The 18,536-nt window shown below is 29.7% G+C and overlaps 5 protein-coding genes and 1 non-coding gene across 10 annotated transcripts; 2 read left to right on the top strand and 4 right to left on the bottom strand.

The window, feature by feature from the left end:
- Positions 1-808: 808 nt before the first annotated feature.
- Positions 809-5,540, bottom strand: LOC145960995 (uncharacterized). Of its 2 annotated transcripts, XM_083080770.1 has the most exons (9): positions 5,319-5,540; positions 5,045-5,122; positions 4,727-4,900; positions 4,579-4,650; positions 4,444-4,497; positions 3,991-4,305; positions 2,636-3,755; positions 2,131-2,545; positions 809-1,472 (listed from the first exon to the last, which is right to left on the bottom strand). In XM_083080770.1, the coding sequence occupies exons 1-9, from the start codon at positions 5,365-5,367 to the stop codon at positions 1,239-1,241; spliced, it is 2,511 nt and encodes an 836-aa protein (XP_082936896.1). In that variant the 5' UTR covers positions 5,368-5,540; the 3' UTR covers positions 809-1,238. The 2 variants fall into 2 exon arrangements, with proteins under 2 accessions (XP_082936896.1, XP_082936897.1); XM_083080771.1 differs by lacking the exon at positions 5,045-5,122.
- A 223-nt stretch (positions 5,541-5,763) lies between these two features.
- LOC145961001 (glyoxalase domain-containing protein 4) lies at positions 5,764-7,835 on the bottom strand. The gene is made up of 6 exons (XM_083080780.1): positions 7,578-7,835; positions 7,449-7,498; positions 7,012-7,277; positions 6,638-6,793; positions 6,375-6,550; positions 5,764-6,278 (listed from the first exon to the last, which is right to left on the bottom strand). The coding sequence occupies exons 1-6, from the start codon at positions 7,665-7,667 to the stop codon at positions 6,150-6,152; spliced, it is 867 nt and encodes a 288-aa protein (XP_082936906.1). The 5' UTR covers positions 7,668-7,835; the 3' UTR covers positions 5,764-6,149.
- A 91-nt stretch (positions 7,836-7,926) lies between these two features.
- Positions 7,927-10,398, top strand: LOC145961000 (RNA-binding protein NOB1). Its single transcript, XM_083080779.1, has 6 exons — positions 7,927-8,067; positions 8,282-8,414; positions 8,822-9,033; positions 9,137-9,581; positions 9,682-10,016; positions 10,116-10,398. The coding sequence occupies exons 1-6, from the start codon at positions 7,996-7,998 to the stop codon at positions 10,374-10,376; spliced, it is 1,458 nt and encodes a 485-aa protein (XP_082936905.1). The 5' UTR covers positions 7,927-7,995; the 3' UTR covers positions 10,377-10,398.
- Positions 10,399-10,631: 233 nt separating this feature from the next.
- Trnam-cau (transfer RNA methionine (anticodon CAU)) lies at positions 10,632-10,704 on the bottom strand. The gene has a single exon. It is a non-coding gene; the product is annotated as a tRNA-Met (tRNA).
- Positions 10,705-10,799: 95 nt separating this feature from the next.
- LOC145960628 (ribonuclease P protein subunit p40) lies at positions 10,800-13,199 on the top strand. Of its 3 annotated transcripts, none has more exons than XM_083080235.1 (7): positions 10,800-11,050; positions 11,301-11,492; positions 11,587-11,731; positions 11,947-12,111; positions 12,259-12,384; positions 12,475-12,658; positions 12,758-13,199. In XM_083080235.1, the coding sequence occupies exons 2-7, from the start codon at positions 11,373-11,375 to the stop codon at positions 13,098-13,100; spliced, it is 1,083 nt and encodes a 360-aa protein (XP_082936361.1). In that variant the 5' UTR covers positions 10,800-11,050; positions 11,301-11,372; the 3' UTR covers positions 13,101-13,199. The 3 variants fall into 3 exon arrangements, with proteins under 3 accessions (XP_082936361.1, XP_082936360.1, XP_082936362.1); XM_083080236.1 differs by lacking the exon at positions 10,800-11,050 and adding an exon at positions 11,066-11,208; XM_083080234.1 differs by lacking the exon at positions 10,800-11,050 and having other exon boundaries at positions 11,063-11,492.
- On the bottom strand, positions 12,194-18,502 carry Kap3 (kinesin associated protein 3). 2 transcript variants are annotated; one of them, XM_083080232.1, is made up of 16 exons: positions 18,326-18,501; positions 17,878-17,995; positions 17,630-17,798; positions 17,357-17,560; positions 17,057-17,193; positions 16,469-16,981; positions 16,225-16,393; positions 16,028-16,128; positions 15,711-15,929; positions 15,446-15,611; positions 15,204-15,329; positions 15,001-15,105; positions 14,796-14,881; positions 14,462-14,648; positions 14,289-14,379; positions 12,196-14,214 (listed from the first exon to the last, which is right to left on the bottom strand). In XM_083080232.1, the coding sequence occupies exons 1-16, from the start codon at positions 18,349-18,351 to the stop codon at positions 14,076-14,078; spliced, it is 2,556 nt and encodes an 851-aa protein (XP_082936358.1). In that variant the 5' UTR covers positions 18,352-18,501; the 3' UTR covers positions 12,196-14,075. The 2 variants fall into 2 exon arrangements, with proteins under 2 accessions (XP_082936357.1, XP_082936358.1); XM_083080231.1 differs by having other exon boundaries at positions 12,194-14,214; positions 17,357-17,798; positions 18,326-18,502.
- Positions 18,503-18,536: the final 34 nt, after the last annotated feature.

The raw sequence follows: 18,536 nt of genomic DNA, 5'->3' as shown, positions 1-18,536 counted from the left end.
CCAGTCGACCTCTAGAAGCCGGTGATCATCGTCCGTAACATTGAATGATTCATCATAGGCTTTCTCTTCCCGCTGATCCTCAGCGCGCTGATTCTCAGCTGAAACCTGTCAACGGTAACAATTTTCGATTCGACATAACAATATTGACAACATCGCGTTTCTTCATGTGCGCACATCTCGATCATTTGGAGAAAACTTGATAAAATGCTAGGTTTCACAGATTTCTCGTACACTTTCTCATTGAATCTAAATCTACTTTAATCAATTTAGAGTTGCCTTCTCTTTAAGGAAAACGAAACAATTAAGCGTTATCTTCTATCATTATCGTTTAATTTCATTTATGATTCTTGTATTTAATAGAAATTTCGAAATTGTTTTCTTATTTTTTAAATAAAATTTTATATTTTATATTTTACGAATATTTTAATGGCTATTATTTTATTTCAGAAAAGATTGAAATTTGCATCCTTGAAGAGATCCCAATAAAGTAAAGGACGCAATAATACTTTCCAGTGTAAAATCATGCATTATTATCAAACACAACTATTAATATTCCATTAATATTTCATTTAATTTCCAAATGATACATCTGAGTCTCTGAAATAAGTTTAACATCTTTATAACATCTGAAATAAAAGATATTGGATTCTACATCTTTAAAAACCTTAAATTTATTTTAAGAAGCAAATAGAAATGTGGATATACAGCTTTATATTAGATACTAGAAGAGAAAAGAAAACCAATTTGTAGATATTAACGACTGCAATGAGGCACTTGGAAACTAAATTAAGAATTAATACTTTTAGAATTATTTTCGTTTACATAGAACAATTTTGTGTATACATATGTAGGATGCACAAACAGTTTTCATTAAAATAAATTCTAATATTATATAATATACATGTATCAATTTATTATTAGAATTATAATAATTATTATTATAATAAAATTTATCGCATTGTAAAGGAATAAATATAAATAAAAATTTATATTCTTATTTATAAATTTCACAATAATTTTTATAATAATATTATATCTTTTATTATAAAATTAAACGCCAACGTGATAATATAAATTATCAAACTATATCATGCACTTGTGTATTATATGTAGTTTGATATATATATATATATACACTTGTATATATATATGGTATGTGTATATATATGTTGTATTATAGTTATATATAGTTTGATAATTTATATTATCACGTTGGCGTTTAATTATACGATGTAGAATTAGAAAATTGGAAGCGCAAGATCTATGAGGTCTCTCCCATAATATCTGAATGAATGCGTGAAAATATTGAACTTAGTTCCGCCAAGAGAAACGGGACATATATCATTCGGTCTGGCGTAAAAACATATAGTGTATAAGGACATTTCGAGCTCGGGAAGTGTACCAATGAATATCGTCGCATTCGGTCTGATAATATCATCCATTTTAAAGTTTAACTTCAATAACGAGGCTCTCTGAAAAAAAAATGAATGCATTAAGTTATATGTAACATAAATTATAACTAACATTATATTTTCATTCTTGCTATATATGATGTTAAAGCTCATCACAATACATTATATGTATGTTTTATATAAATTGAGTGTATATGTGTAATTTCTATATCACATCATCTATTTTATTATACAGATATTAATACTATGTAAATTTCCTTAATAAAATTTTTTTCTACAACGTATCTCTACCGATATATTTGTATTTAAAGTTAAAATTTAAAAAGCATTTTTCTTAAATAATCTTTATATATTTTACTATTAATAAATTTTAATAATTTGTAATAAATATTTAAAATAGTGATAAATTTCTTAATATTAGGCATCAAAAATATATCAAAATATATTTTTTTATTGATAAAATTCTTTATGGACAACATGAAAATAATTATTACTAATTATTACTAATTAATAATTATTATTAAATTATTAGAATCTGTAGAGTAATTAATAATAATATAAACGTATTAAAGAAAAGTGCTTCTCAAACTTTAACTTTATAGACAAATATTTCGTTAGGAAAAAATTTTATAAAAATGTTTGGAATTTGACGTGTTCTATATGTCCACGAGAAATTGCCCATTTTTATCGAAACATCCTGTATGTATATAAAACTTACATCGTCGAGTTTCAAGGTATCGACATATCCCATATAATCAATACGTCCCTTCGATTCTTGATAATTGAAGTAGAGCCAGTCCTGCACACCAAGAAGATCCACACCGTATCTTTCAGATGTGAATACTCGTTCAAAACCTGAAGTGGCACCATTGAATTGACTAAACCAAATGTTCCGCAAAATATCCTTTTTTTCAAAGTCATCCGGATCGATGAAACCTCGATCTGACAGCCATTGCATAGCTCTGGTCAATATATTCGTGCTCAAAAACACATCTAACAGAAGATCCTCCTTCTTTCGTTTTTCAAGCGTTCGATTCTCCTTCACGCTGGAATTGTGCTCGTAATTGTCATAGAGCGCTCGAATAACTGAGATTGTCGGGTAATCGTAGAGCTCTGGATGCGCGTCAATTAATCTAAAAATGAAAAAAAGAAAATGCGTAAATAATACAACGCATGATAATAATATATTGAATCATTGAAACTGATCAAAGTATGAAGCTTACGGTCCTATAGCTGCATCAGTTACATTTTCGGATTTACTCTGAAGATGTAATGTCAAATATTTGGATATATTGAAATCTTGTTTCGCAAATAACTCTTCAGTCAACGTCGACAAATCATTGTCCGATATTTTATACTGAGGAGAATAAACGGTTGTTCCTTGATCGGGTCCTCTTTGATCATTTACTGTACCAGCTGTATTGTTACCAGCTGAAAATCCATTAGAAGAACCTCCCATATTGTTAGTCGTATTCACGGAAGAGCCATTGCTAGTTGGAGATGTTACGCTGCTGTTGTTCCCGACAATCGTAGGGATTGATACACCCGGAGTAATTGCCGGATTGTTCACCGGAGTTGGATAATTGCCTGGATGCGTAACTGGGACATTTCCTTGAGGTACGTTCGATGAAGTTGATGCCGAAGGAGGATTTCCCGGAGGATAATAGTAATTATTATTGTAAGTTACATGCGTCTCGCTCGGGGTGTTACTAGTGTCCGCTGGCCTGCTATTAGATGCATAATGAGGAAACGGATTTATTAGCCTATTCACACCAGCGTTAATAGTGGAGAACACGAGTGCCTCTTTCACCATCTGGCCGAAACCTCTACCGCTATCTTGTTGACCAGGAACCATTATGACGGTTTGTCCAGGTATGTATGGTTGCGCCGCCGGTTGTGCCATGACGTGTTGTTGAGGATAGCTATGTCCGGTTGGGCCGTACATTCCGCCAACCGGATGCGTAGAGTAAGGGTTTCCAAACGTACCCGGTACGGGTGGTGGAATGTGCGCCGGGTAACTAGAAGGATGTCCGATTGTTTGACTGGGAACGGAATGGCTGGGATTGTATGGAGAGTAAGGTTGATTCATGGAATGACCGGAAGGATGAATTGGATAAGGGGGAGAATGTTGATTGGAACCAGAAAGGGGATAACTTGTGCGTGGATAAGGCGAGGCAGGGGTGTACGAAGAACCGGGCATTGTATTTGGACGTAGATGATCCTTGAATCCGATATTAGGAGTCGGTCGATTTGGATTGAAGTGCGGGTTGCTCCATGATGGGTTGTTTTGTGTTCCGTGTGACGGATTGTAGGGCGCATTTGGTTGGCCAAAAGAAGTCGGAACTGCAAAAGAATTATATTATATTATATATTAATAAATTTATATTAATTTTATTTATATATTTGTCTTAATTTATTATTTGTCATAATTATTTGTTTAATTTATATTATTCATTTTAATAGAATTTTTTACATCACTAATAAAATTTCCATGTCAAAACAAGTTCTCAAAGATTAACTTTATCTCTTTTTTGAAATTAAAAATCAAATTCTCATACAAAATATTAAGAAGATATACCATGACTTTGGGAAGGTACCACACTAGCTTTTGATAAATGATCAGTTGATGGAGCTGATGGATTATATGGTGCTGATGGCTTATATGGTGCTGATGGATTATACGGTGCTGATGGATTATACGGTGCTGATGGATTATACGGTGCTGATGGATTATACGGTGCTGATGGATTATACGGTGCTGATGGATTATACGGTGCTGATGGATTATACGGTGCTGATGGATTATACGGTGCTGATGGATTAGACGGTACAGCTTTTTGTTTATTCTCTGTTGTAAAATCTGGTTTTCCTACTCGACTCCCAGGATAAGTTCCTAAGAAAACAAAATATAGTATAAACACATTATTTTTTATATACATAACAGAGAGAGGAAGAATAAAAGTACACATAAAAGCAAACATAAAATAAAAAACATATTTTTAAGATATGCTAAAAAAGTTATTTTGTATACCTGCATTGCCATATGGAACTGATGGTTGACTAGATGGACGTGCATTTGTTGGAACTTTGCAAAGAAAAGATATTCATATCACATACTATTCAAAGAAACATTGCACAATTACTACACATATTTGCTATCACTTACAAGGTCTAATAGCGCCTCCTCGTTCAGCATGTAAGATAGATGTGGACGTGTCTTTATTCCGCGCAGTTTGACCTGTAATTTTTAATGTCACACGTTATATATCATCATTCTATTATACTTGCCACACATACTCATGTTATGTACTCACTTGATAAAGTTCCAGTCGAGCTGGATCCTACCCTATGCCCAGGCGATGAACTTTTATGTCCGGAACTTAATCCAAAATGTCTGCTCCAGGAATGCGATGAACCTCGTGATGATGAACCCCGTGACGACGAGCTTCGCGAAGACAATCCAAGCTTCCAAGATGCGATTACATCAGCTAAGAAGAAAATATGTTCATGTTTACAATAAATTCACATGAACATTATTATTGAGAAAAAGTCAAGATATATATTAAGAAGCTAAGATATATTGTGTCAGTTATGAAAAGGATATTTTTGATACTAAAAAAGTCATTTTATACCTGCATTGCCATATGATGTCGATGATTGACCAGATGATTGTACATTTGTCGTGCAAAGCTTATTTGAGATAATATGTGCTAAAATTATCATTAGTGCAATGATGATGAATTAGTATCATTAGTATATTATAAAATATCATTCGTAAAAGTTTCATGGTAGAAAGAGAGAGGAACAAGCATATTAATGAACAAGCATATTTATGATAAATTTGCTGTGACTCATGTATAACAATAGAATTATTTATTATACATAAAAATATATTTTTGTACTTACCAGTAAGAACAGTTAAAAGAAAGAAAAGTAGCAAAATTCGAAATTCCATTCCTATTATATGGGAGCGACGATAAACAATGATAAACTGAAACTGAAATGCTTAAATGCTGGAATGATAAATATATGTTTTTTTTGTGTTTATCAGTTCCTCTTCTCAGTATTTGTATTACGTCTTTCTTGAAATGATAAAAGCTAAAGTTACGTTGACCTTTTGACCATCAACTAATACAACTAAATATTTTCAGTATAATCAAAACTGATAAATGCTGATATCGCGGTTTCATATTACATATCAACATATTTCATTTCTATGAAAAGGCTTTCTATGAAAAATTATATTTTCTAGTCATACAAGATTTTCTATTCCTATTATAGTAAATTTCAATAATAAATTTTTATGTAACAACATTTAATTTAGCATGATAAGTATAAATATATACATAAGTACTTAATATTTCGTCTTTTATACAATCTATTACAAAAAATATAATTTGTTTAACAAAACAAGTTTCTTATTTGCATATTTACATTTTTTTATTTAGATGTCTTGCATTATGCTTAAATATAAATCTCCTTGTGATTAGCATCCCACCACCACTAATTTTTATATATAAATTTTTATATATAAATTTTATATATAACATATATAAATTTATATATATATATATATATATATATATATATATATATATATATATATATATACACACACACACATATATATAAGTTTTTATATATAAATTTTATATATAACATATATATAAGTTTTATATATAAATTTCTTTAAAATATAAAAAGAAAATACTGTAATATGGAAGAGCAAATAATTGTTTATGCATTATCTGTTGTAGCAGATGCCTCCTTCTGAATAAATCTGTCCAAAATTGCTTCACTTGGGTAATCTGGTACTGACAATTGTCTAAATCCTTCATCATCCACAAAGCAAATCTCGTGTCCATCCTGGAAATAATTATCAAATAATTATCAATTTATGTAGATTGATATTTATATAGATTAATAAAATATTTTAGTCAACAATAGAATATAAATACTCACTGGATCAGCAAGAATGATAACTCTTACTGAAGCTTTTCCCGGTGTATCTAAAGTTATAAGATCAGTCAAGATTTTATTCCCACTTTCTTTAATAGTTTTTTGAATCATTGGTTGTTCCGAAAATGGTACAGAGAAAGCGATACGTCCGTATGCTTTTGCATGATTAACCTCAGTACCTAATATACAGAATTGAATATAATAATAATATTAAATTCAATAAAAAGTTAAAATAATTAAATTATAGATTATATTCATATACTCACCAATATCTTCAAATTCGAGCTTGGCTTGATCCTCATTGTAGCCCATCAATACACTTTTATCTTTCTGATCAAATATCTTTAATCCCAAAATATCCTTCCAATAGGCAATGGTGCGTTCAAGATTGGAACTGGATAAAGTAACTTTCTCTACAGGATCTGTTCAAGATGACAACACAAATTCAGAAAAGAAAATAGTTATATTGAAAATATGATTAATATAAATTAATAAAATTATAATTGTATATTCTTTGATTACAATAATAATTTTATATAATTTATATATTTTATATAAATACTATTTATTACATACTAACAAGACAAATCAATTTATGTTACATTTCTGTGATAATAAAATTGAAGAATAAATATTTTACCGCCACTAGTAGGACGTTGCTCATTAATTATATGGTATTTATATCCACCAGGTGCTTGTACCACAAATTTTCCATCCTCTTCGTGAATTGGCCAATTATTGGTGCGTGCTCTTTCAATGATATCTTTCGAACGAATAGTAATGGCTCTAAAATCATTTCCAGTTTCATATTCCTTGATTCCATAATTATATGTCAGTTCAATGACAAAATGTGTATCCTCAGGGCCATATCCAATCATTGTCTTACTCCAACGATTTGCATATGGTCTATAAAAAAAAGTAGAAATTATTATTAAATATTATTAATTGTTGTTATTATATAAATAATAATAAAAGTAGAAATTATTATTTAATTACTTAATAATCTATGACTAATATACATGACTAATGTGTATATATGACTAATGTAATTTATTATAATCTATTATGATTACTCACCCATTGCACGCAGCCTCACATCCATCTGAGAATTCCTCGTGTCTCAAAACCTGAAAAAACAAACCGATAAATTGTAATAAACAAATTGAATTATTCCAGAAAAATGTAAAAAAAAAGACAAGAAATTACCTTCATCCCAAGAACTTCGCGATAAAATTTCGCCGTCAATCTGCGATTGGGTATCTTGAATACAAAATGTAATGCACGTCCGGTAACCATTTTTTTTTTTTTGTGTACTTTTGTCCTAATCAAGATTCAAGAACAATTTCTAAAATAATATCTCGTAATTCTTCTATTTGCTTTATGATTTTAAATCCCCTCAAAATTTTATCTAGACATCCAACACGCATGAACTTGACAGAGAGAAGAATGAGAAGTGTCACGATGATCCCTGAAAGCGATGTCGCCTTCTATCGACATAAAAACGTGCACATGAACATGACACCTTAAGGCATGTTTTCAACAAACCCATGGCTGACCATCTTTAATAGTATTTTATCGATGACAAAAACAAACATTTTTCTTTGCACGTGTGAGGATATCTATCATGGATAATAAAAATAAGATACAATATTTAATCGTTGACACGAGTGCTTTTATAAGAAATGCTCCTTTGCAGGTATTTATTAAATAAATTAAACATATATTTATAGATCCACATGAATGAGTATATTGTTTATTTTAATCGCGAGGTTATGTGTAAAAAATATTTTATATATATGTATATTAATAAATTTATAATCGATTTAATTTTGTTAAAAATAGTTTTTATTAAATATATGAAAATATGTTCTAGTTTTATAACATTTTTTAAATATTAAAAATATTTTTAGGATATTGGAGTCAACATTTTGACAGAACAAGCTGTCGTTGATGAAATCACGAGCAAGAGGCAGTTGAGAAGACTAGTTGTACTACCATATGACTTGAAAGTTCAAGAGGCTTTCACTGAAAATATAAAATTTGGTAATTAAAGCTCTTTAAATGTACCATGTGCTAAAAATATATACAACAAAATATGCAATCGTTAATGTATTCAATCGTTTTTTTGTTTTAAAAATATTCTTTTCACGTTTAAAGACTAAACTGCTGGTATAAGAGACTAAATTAATATTCATTAGTGATAAATATATAAAGTTTCATTAGTGATAAATATATAACAGCACATTTAATAATATATTTTGTATTGTTTTCATCATATTGATATATTTCTATGTTTTATCATTTATTATTTTATTTATTATTTATTTTATTTATTTTTTATTATTTATTTTATTATTTTATTTTATTTATTTATTATTTTATTTATATTATATTTCTATATCATTTTATTTAATCATTCTGATATTAACATATCTGGAATATATTCACAGTGACTGAATTTTCTAAGAAAAGCGGTGATTATACCAGCTTGTCGGCTACAGACATCAAAGTTATTGCACTCACTTATCAGTTGGAAAAAGAAAAAGTCGGGACAGCACATTTAAAAGATGCTCCAACAATTAGGACTATTGCACCTACTGAAGATAAACAAGATGGAGATGATCTTAAATTACCAATTGGTTTTTACATGCCGAAGAAAACAGTAAGATATTTTCATATACTTTTGTATATACATAAATGCATATATATAATGCATATATATAATGCAATAATTTTTCTTATTAATATTTATGTTCTGTATTTAGGAAAGGACAAGATTAGATGTAGATAATGATACAGAGGCTTCCATGAATAATGCAGAAAAAACAGATTTTAAAGAAAATATTAAACACATACAGATTACAGAAAAATCAATTATGAATGACACAATAAACGACATAGAAAAGCAAGAGCAACTATCTGATACATCGTCGAATGAAATCGAGTCAGATTATGAAACTGCAATATCAGATATTGATGAAGACAATGAAACAGAAGCAATAACTTTAACTGAAAAATTTGCTAAATTGAATTGCAACCCAACAGATTTAAAAGTTGACGGTGAGAACGAGGGAAAACACGCTGTCGACGATATTCTTGTTCCACTTAATACAGCAACATCTAAAAATGAAGATAGTGACATAGATTCGATCGAGGATGAAGATGATGAAGATGATGATGATGACGATGACAGTGGTTGGATCACACCAGGTAGACTAAAATTATAAATTATTAAAATCTGATTAGGATGGACCAGTAGTAAAATCCACTCATATATTTGTGAATATTAATATCTATAAATTTATTTTAGCAAACATTGCCAACGTAAAAAAGCAAATGGATTCGGAGATTCTCGAGGAAAAGACTGCTACTGTTGCGTGCTTAACGATGGATTTTGCAATGCAAAATGTGCTCATGCAAATGGGACTGAATGTAGTTGCATTAGATGGCAGAGTGATTAAACAGATGCGAACGTTTATATTTAGATGCTATGCCTGTTTTAAGACGACTAGTGTCATGACAAAGATTTTCTGTCCGCATTGTGGTAATAAGACACTGAAAAAGGTAGAAGTCACGTTAGATGAAAATGGAAAACAACAAATCCATATAAATTTTCGGAGACCTCTCTCAGCCAAAGGAAAGAAGGTATGTGTATTAATTCTTAATATAATTCTTAATATAATTAATTCTACATTTAATTACACACATATGCGATAAAAATTAAAATCAATGAAATTTTTTTAGTTCCCACTACCGATGCCAAAAGGTGGAAAACACGCAAACAATCCCATTTTGTGCGAGGATCAACCAATCCCAGAGCAACGTCCGTCGCGTTTGGCGCGCACCAAAAACAATCCCCTCGATGACGATTATATTGCTGGATATTCTCCATTCGTTATGCGCGATATAAATTCTAAGTCGGCTATGTTGGGTATAAGACCGGACGGTGCTGTCAAATATTGGATGAAAAGAAACCCTAATGAATCTAGAAAGAGACGAAAATAAAAACGATTGATTATTAAATCAATTTGACTTATTTGAGTTATTATTTAAATACTTTATTATTTGAGAAAAAAAATTTTTTATTTGTTAAACTTTCCCTCTTTTCATATATTTATATATAATATATAAATCTTATAATTATATATAATATAAAAATCTATTATAATTTGTATCAATTTTATATAATTTATATTATGCAATATACTAGTATTTAACACAGTATTCATTTTTAATCTTATCAAAAATTTAAAAAAAAAATGCCCCGGGTGAGGATCGAACTCACGACCTTAAGATTATGAGACTTACGCGCTGCCTACTGCGCTACCGAGGCTCTTGAGTAACTCTCTCTACGTTTGTGAATATTTGTAGACAAGTAGATTGTTGACCCTTGCGCTGTTCTATTTAAACTTAAACAAATCATATGTCAAAAAGAATGTATCTTGCGAAATGCATATTACTGATTATTTCCAGTACTAAAGAGAGATTCTCTTAAGACACAAATGCAATCGATATGGCAGGAATTATTTAATTGAAACATAAATACAAGAAATAAATACTTCCCAACTAAAAGTTAAATATTTTGAAAATTTAGAGAATAAATTGTCTTTACAAAAATTTAAAAAATGTATGCAGCATCGTGACAAAGATTACATGAAAAAAATTTTGTATCCTGCAAAGTGAGAGGCAATCAATAATTAATACTATAACGAAAATAAATGCATTGCAAAATTATTAAAATATAAATCAAGATAATTAACTTGATCTGATCTAACCTAATCTGATCTAACCTCAAGTTAGGTTATATAAAAATAATTGGACAGGACGAAATGCATAAGTATCTAAATACAATGTATTCGACTCGGAAATGAAGGCATTTCTTCCTATCGACCCTAAATGAACCACGTTATTTAAAATCGTATTCTTCAGTTTTCATCAGGATTCATAAGAGGAGAAAAGCGTTATCATTAATATTTGACAGCTGTCATTAATATTTTCAATATGCTTTGTCCGGAGACATCCAATTTTAAACCACCACGACATTATATATCCGTGGACAGGAGAGATTTTACAAAAATAGATATACCTGCAGTGATGAACACTCATTATTTCAATCATTCGGTAAATTTGTAAATTATTTTATTTCAATTTTAAAAATTTCAATTTTTTAAATTTTTAAAATATTGATGCTATATTTGTTTTCTACGTCGTTTAGGTGTCTGTGGTGCTTCCTGATACCGTCACCGTTCCTGACACTTTAAGGAATTGTCTGTCGGAGGACACAGATTATTATCGGATAAATGCGCTGCGTGTCTGCGATCTCTTAAATACAGAATTTATTGAGGCTTTTGTTAAGAAAGGTAAACATGCGTTACACTAGTTATTGGTTTTCTCCTTGTATAATTGCATTTTATAATCACAAGTGTAATATTTGCGATATTTTGAAGTAAAGAGCACACACTTTCCTTTGGAAAAAAGATAACTTTTCTTCTTTTCAATTAACTTGAATTATAAAATTTATTCCCTCTTATTTTTATATTTATGTTTCTACTGAAATCTATATTTAAAATTTCAGGAGAAGTCAGTCTTCTGACGATAGAAAACAAAATAGATTTGCAAAATTCCATTTGTGTTACTCCAACTGGATACCTGCTACTTTCTTTGGTAACCGAAGACTATCAAGCACTTGGTTTAGAAGGAAAGGCATCTTCCTTTGATTGCAAACCTCACACACGTTATGGTAAGTAGAAAGGAAATAACAATGAATTAAATCTTAAAATTACATGTCAATATCTATGATGCTTTGTAATCTATATATTTTTTTATATACATTCTTTATATATTTGAACATTTTTTTTTATCGGTGCAAATACATACACATTATCAGTAGTAACAATTAATCTGAAAAGTGAAAATTTTGTTCCTGGTAAGAAGAACTATGAAAGAACTCGAATAGCGCTGGAACAACGTCTCAAACAGAGCTTTGATGTTATAGTATCCTGGGATCCACCAAGTATGCAAACTTTTCTCCTCTCTTACAATACATAAATAATGTTATAATATTCATACATATTGTTTTCTGATTACCATTTAAATATTTCAGACACTAATTTATGTCCGTCATCAATAGCAGCATGGTTCTATGCACGCAATTATGAGGTTTGTCTCTGTCATCAGACATTTTCTCAAAGGACAAAATATTCAATGGCAATACCCATTCTTCAAGAAGGATGCAACTTGGATAAATTTTTTGAATGGCTTGGAATCTTTAGCATTGGTGGTGATCTGTATGTTATAATTTGTACTTTAAAATAACAATTCTTCATCTGTGATTAATAAGAGAAAGTTACAAAAATATGATAATGATAGCTACAATATTTTTTTAGGTCTAATGGAGAAACGGATAACTATGTAAATACATATGAGTGCCCTCCACTTTCTATAGATATTGGACAAGTGCAGCATTTACAATGGACTGGGTTCTTTACACGACAAAAGATGCACGAGATGTATAATGCATTGAAAGAATACGTATTATCACGAAAAACTTTACCATGGGTCAGTTTAGATATACAAGGATTTGCAGATAGTCCTACCAGCTGGGATTTAAAAGAACACATGTTTTTCACCGATGGAGACAACAGTTATACTATCATATTTCAACCTACAGGTGAATCCATTATACGAAAAAGTCTCAGTTCTAATAATAGACCCAGAATATGTCAATAGATCTTAAATAAATTATATTCAATAACTTTAATAAGAGAGCATTGTGGATTATAAGGAGATTATTTTTTTAAATAAATTGCTAACTGACAAACTCCGAAATTCATATTGTAATTTATTTTATCACGAAGAAGAGATAGAGTTGAGTAGCTACAAGTCATGCATTTTATTAATATAATGTAATAAAATACTATCTTATATATCAATAAATACGATAAGTTGATAACACAAAGAGACAAGAGGTGCAATGAAAACTGACAAAAGATAAACATAAAATAAGTACCGATTACTTTTTAGGGAAAATAATTTTAGAAATATACATATATATGTGTGTGTGTATGTATGTATGTATCATATACATACATATGTATATATATTTATGAAATTATATACATATCTATGTAATTTATCGCACAATTTGTTGTAATGAATAAAAATGTCGTGAAATATAGCATTCTATTATTTTACTATAAAATGTTCAATATTTTCATACACCGCTTGTCTTCTTATTAACTGATATTAACGATATATAAATACTACACGAGATTAAAAATATTGTAAATACTAATTTTACATTTAACCACATATACATTTATACTATCCTGACTGTCTGAAGCCTATTATAAGATAAAAAAGATTTGAATATAATTAATATCCTAATTATTAATTATTTGCAACATAATAGTGCACTATGCATCAGCGTAAAGTGCTTTGATACCTATAAATAACTCAATATATTAAAAAAAATAAATAAATAAATACTAAGGTACTTAACTATGAGATCAAAGCAGTCTATATGTATAATAAAATCTTTGGTTCGAGCAGGCATGTGGTTTTATAAATAGTATTGCAAACATTTCTTTTTTTCCTTTTTGTCTTTTTACATCAAACATATATGATGTTCAGATAATGTAAAATGTCCTAGATATTTTTGAAAAGTTAGATCACATATCTACATCAGAACATTGGAATTAATTTTTATATCAATACGTGGGAACTATCTGTATCACTGAATTTCACTCTAGAATTGTAATATAAATCCTCTATACCTGAACCAATGGACATGCGAGATTTAGAACGCGCCACGAGTTCGCCTATGTCATCGAGATCTCGATACCTATATAATATGTTAAAAAAATGAATTAATGGTGCACTAAAGTATCAAATATATTCGCATCATTCGAGACATACCTACTGACAGGCCGACTAGGATTTTCAGATGATTCTGATGAATTTTTCATAATTGAAAATCCATCATCTGCATTAAATGATGCTGCATTACCTATGCAAACACAACAATCTATTATAAGAATGTGCGATAAACAATAATATAATTTTATTAAAAAAGATAATAAATATTATACCAGAGGGAAATAGTATAGTATGTTTTAATAGGTCACCACTGATAAATGGAGATAGACTATCGTCGTCATCCGTTAACAAATGATTGGTCGAATCCGATCCTATAGATTCAACCATTTCCAGCCACTGCTGATTGTGCGACCGGAACTTTTCCACTTTTATGCGTGCCGCCCAATTCTTGTCGCACATCTAGAATTTAAAAAATCGACACTTTATACGAAACGTTAATATAAATAATTTATCTCATAAAATATTATTTACAAGAAGCTATTTACAAACTTATATAAAAACAAGAGAAGAGATTTGCACACGAGATATTTTCTCCAAGTAACTTACAGCAATGACATCTAAACACGTATCACAGACTTTTCTGATTGCAGGATTTTTGTCGTGCATTAAATCGATCAAATACCCAGGAGCTTCTGCAAATGCAATAACAATCTTTTATATTCATCACAGAGACTGTTTAAAAATATTCACAAGATACTTTGTTACTCTACATCTTTAATAAGGCTCAATAATTAAGGAAATTGATCATTACCATTGCCAGTCTCGCGAATCAAATAATCTCGCGTTGAATCATGTTTTGCAATTTGATAAAAAACGTAAATTATTTGCAAAACCATTTCATCGTCTTCTTGCTTAGCTGCAATATTATACATGATGAAGATATAGTGCTTTTCTTTTGTATAAATTCGTAAATCATTTTTTAAGTGTGTGTATCCACAAAACTTGAATATATACCTTTAAGAAGCTCGATGAGAGAGAGAAGTATATCAGCCTTGCACAACAAACGGGCACAATCTTCATCGTAAGCCGCAGTGCCCAAAAATATGACAACCTCAAGAACTAAATCATCTTGTGCCTTACCTGCAAATATAAAGAAAATAGGAAAAGTTGAAGTAAATTTCAATAGATTTCCATTCTATTTCGATATCAAGAGCAAAAAAATAAGATGAAATAAAGAGAAAAAGGAAGAAATGTACCTGGAACTAAGTTATTACGTATCCATGGTATAAGATTACAACGTTGCATGACTTGAGAATAGTCCAAGTCAGGCAATTCTAAGTTGCCCAATACACCAATTACTTCTAGTACAAAATCTTGAGAATCAGATTGAGTCAAAGCCATAGCAAAATCACCCACAAATTCCTAAACATGTATGAACAAAAATAACATTAGAATTAGAATTAGAAAATAATTGATACATGATACTGTTATCTTAAGCTCAATGTCAAAGCCACAACTCACGACAAAATTTTCTTTCGTCGAATCGTGTTGAGAAATGTTTCTAATCATCTTCATTATAAGAGCATCTTGATTTCTGAATGCAATTTTTATAAGACCTTGCAAACGGTTATTTTCCACCATGAGTTGTGCATTCTTATTATTAATAGCTAAATTTATACCAAGTGCTATTAATTCAGATCTTACATGTTCGTCTTCGGAATTTAATATCATGTTTGTTATCTAAACAAATGATATATACACGTTATATATAAATTGACAGGGAAACTTTTCGAGTTCCCTAAATTTGTATAAAATTTTCCAAGATAGTGTATATGTACCATTGGAATGCAATCCGTATTTGTAAACATTGCTTTTACTTTGTCATCCATACTGGCATGATAGAGTAAGCCCAGAATTGTGCTCTTACTTTTTATATCAGCTGTAAACATAATATTATATAAAAATTTTATATATAAGAATTTAAAGCTTTATATAAAAATAGTTATTTTCATGATTTTAAAAGTACAATTCCTACCTTGACCAAGCAACTTTATCCATTTTGGTAACATGCCAACTCTAATCATTCTTGCTCTCAGTTTAATATCAAAAGAAAGATTAAATAACAGTTTTAAAGTGCTTAATACAAGATCAGTATTATTATTTTGCAAAAGTCTTGGTAATTTGTCTATAATATTTTCTTCTGCCTGTAAATATATATTAATATCTATATATCTATGTTATTTATAAGTGCAAGTTATCAATACTATATTTAATATTACCATAAGATCTTTATTTTCTCGAAAGATAGATAATTTCTTCAAAAATGTGACAACTAATATCAATAAATCAGTATTTGTTCTGTCTAATGTTTTAATCAACATTCCAATAACATTCTTTTTTCGCATCTTTCTTTCAACTTCCATAGCATTCTCAGCAATGTTTAAGAGTAGATAAAACGCAACTCGCAGCAGCTGTTCTTGCTTTTTAGTTAAACTTTTAAATTTTTTGCGACTTTTCTCAAGTTCCTCTTTCAACTTTTTAATATCACTCTCAGATACAGTTATGGATATATCTGTGGACCGCCTCTTGACTTCATAATCTAATGGGCCTTCCATATTCCAAATGTCATCAATGATCCTAATCTTCCTATCACAATTGTCATTATTTCCCATTGGGAAAAACGTTAAACCAGTGGTGTTTTCAAACTGTTTCCGACGTTTTTCCATGTCTTCCTTCCACTGATCATAGCGACGTAATTCAAAGTCAATTATATCCATACAAAGAGAACCAATCTACAAAGAAAGAAGCATAAATTTTGCAATCAGGATATTTGATTTTATAAGATATATCAAATGTTTTCAACTTACTCTGTATTCAAGTACAATATTATGAAACTGGCTATATGTTGAAAAGCAAAAGAAAATGTAAATGATATTTGTGGATAATTCTATGCTGCGCCGCCAATCTTCTCTTAGAACTCGAGCTAATGCACTTAATAATGATTCTATAATAAAAAAAAACATCCCATTATAAATATTGTCATAATTAATTAGGCATTTTCGACTACAATATCACTCATCTCACAATTTTGCCATAATTATTGTATAATTATTCATAAAATTATTTAAACATAAAAAAGTATATAATAATATGTACAAAGATTGTACCATTTTTTGTCAATTCCAAGAGATTATCAGGAATCCTTGCTAATTGTAAAATTAACGATGAGCCTTTAATCTTGCCTGGTATTTCTTCATATAATAATTCAATATAACTGTCAACATTACTAATAACTGCACGTTCAACTTCACTGTTTTCTGTAATCATTGAATTTGATGATGCTGGTCTTGGTGGATGAGAACTATCACTACCTATAAAGATTTTAAAATGTAATAAATTTTGACAATATAATGGAGCAGAAGAAAGATGTGCTACATTACCTGCATTGGTATCATTGGTCCGGCGATTTTGTAAATAATAAATTAATTGTTCAACCTCACGTAGCTTGGACTCGTGAATCAATGAACACTTTTCCATCACTTCTTTGGCCAAGAGGGAGACGTTTGTATCCGCGTTTAAGCTTTTTAATCTAATTATCTTTTGGCATTCCTATAAAAAAAATAATAAAAATAATGCTTATGTCTTGCACAAAACTATCATTTCCTTTCTTTTACTTGAAGAAGCACACCTTACGATCACCAAGCATAGGATCTCCCAGTTCTCCCAATATCAGTGCCTCGACATCATAATTTACTACTAGAGCCTTTTCTGTCGGGTGGACATCTAATGTTCCAGATCTTACTTTTCTAAATATAAATGTAAAAAATATATTACATTCATATTTGTATTCATGAAACACAAGAAATTTTCACAAAATTTATGTAAATATTTATTTAATATTATTCAATATTAAATAAATTAATTAACATCATAATAATATTAAATAATTTATTTAAAATTATATAATACAATAATTTATTTAAATATATCAAGACATAAAATCATATGTTTGACAGATATATTTTTAATATATTTTTAAATATATCAAGACGTAAAATCATATGCTTGACAGATGACTGACATTTGACAGATGATCGACATCATTTGACAGACGCAATTGAATCGTTGGCCCTCACCTTTTTAGAAATTTAGCTTCATCCATTTTTATCTTATTGAATTCTTTGAAGCGGAAAATATATTGTTTATGTATTTATACTTTTGCTCACACAATGAATCCTCCCTGTCAATTTATCTGCAATTATTCCATCTCCATGGAGAGAAAAGCCCATCCACTATATTTGTGTTTTATATATATATATATATCATCTAAGAAGAATCATAGACTAT

The sequence above is a fragment of the Camponotus vicinus genome, unplaced genomic scaffold, assembly GCF_025532165.1.
Source record: "Camponotus vicinus isolate PSW18456_S1 unplaced genomic scaffold, iyCamVici1.0 SCAF_10, whole genome shotgun sequence".
Lineage (NCBI taxonomy): Eukaryota > Metazoa > Arthropoda > Insecta > Hymenoptera > Formicidae > Camponotus > Camponotus vicinus.
This window is presented reverse-complemented; position numbering and strand designations above follow the sequence as displayed.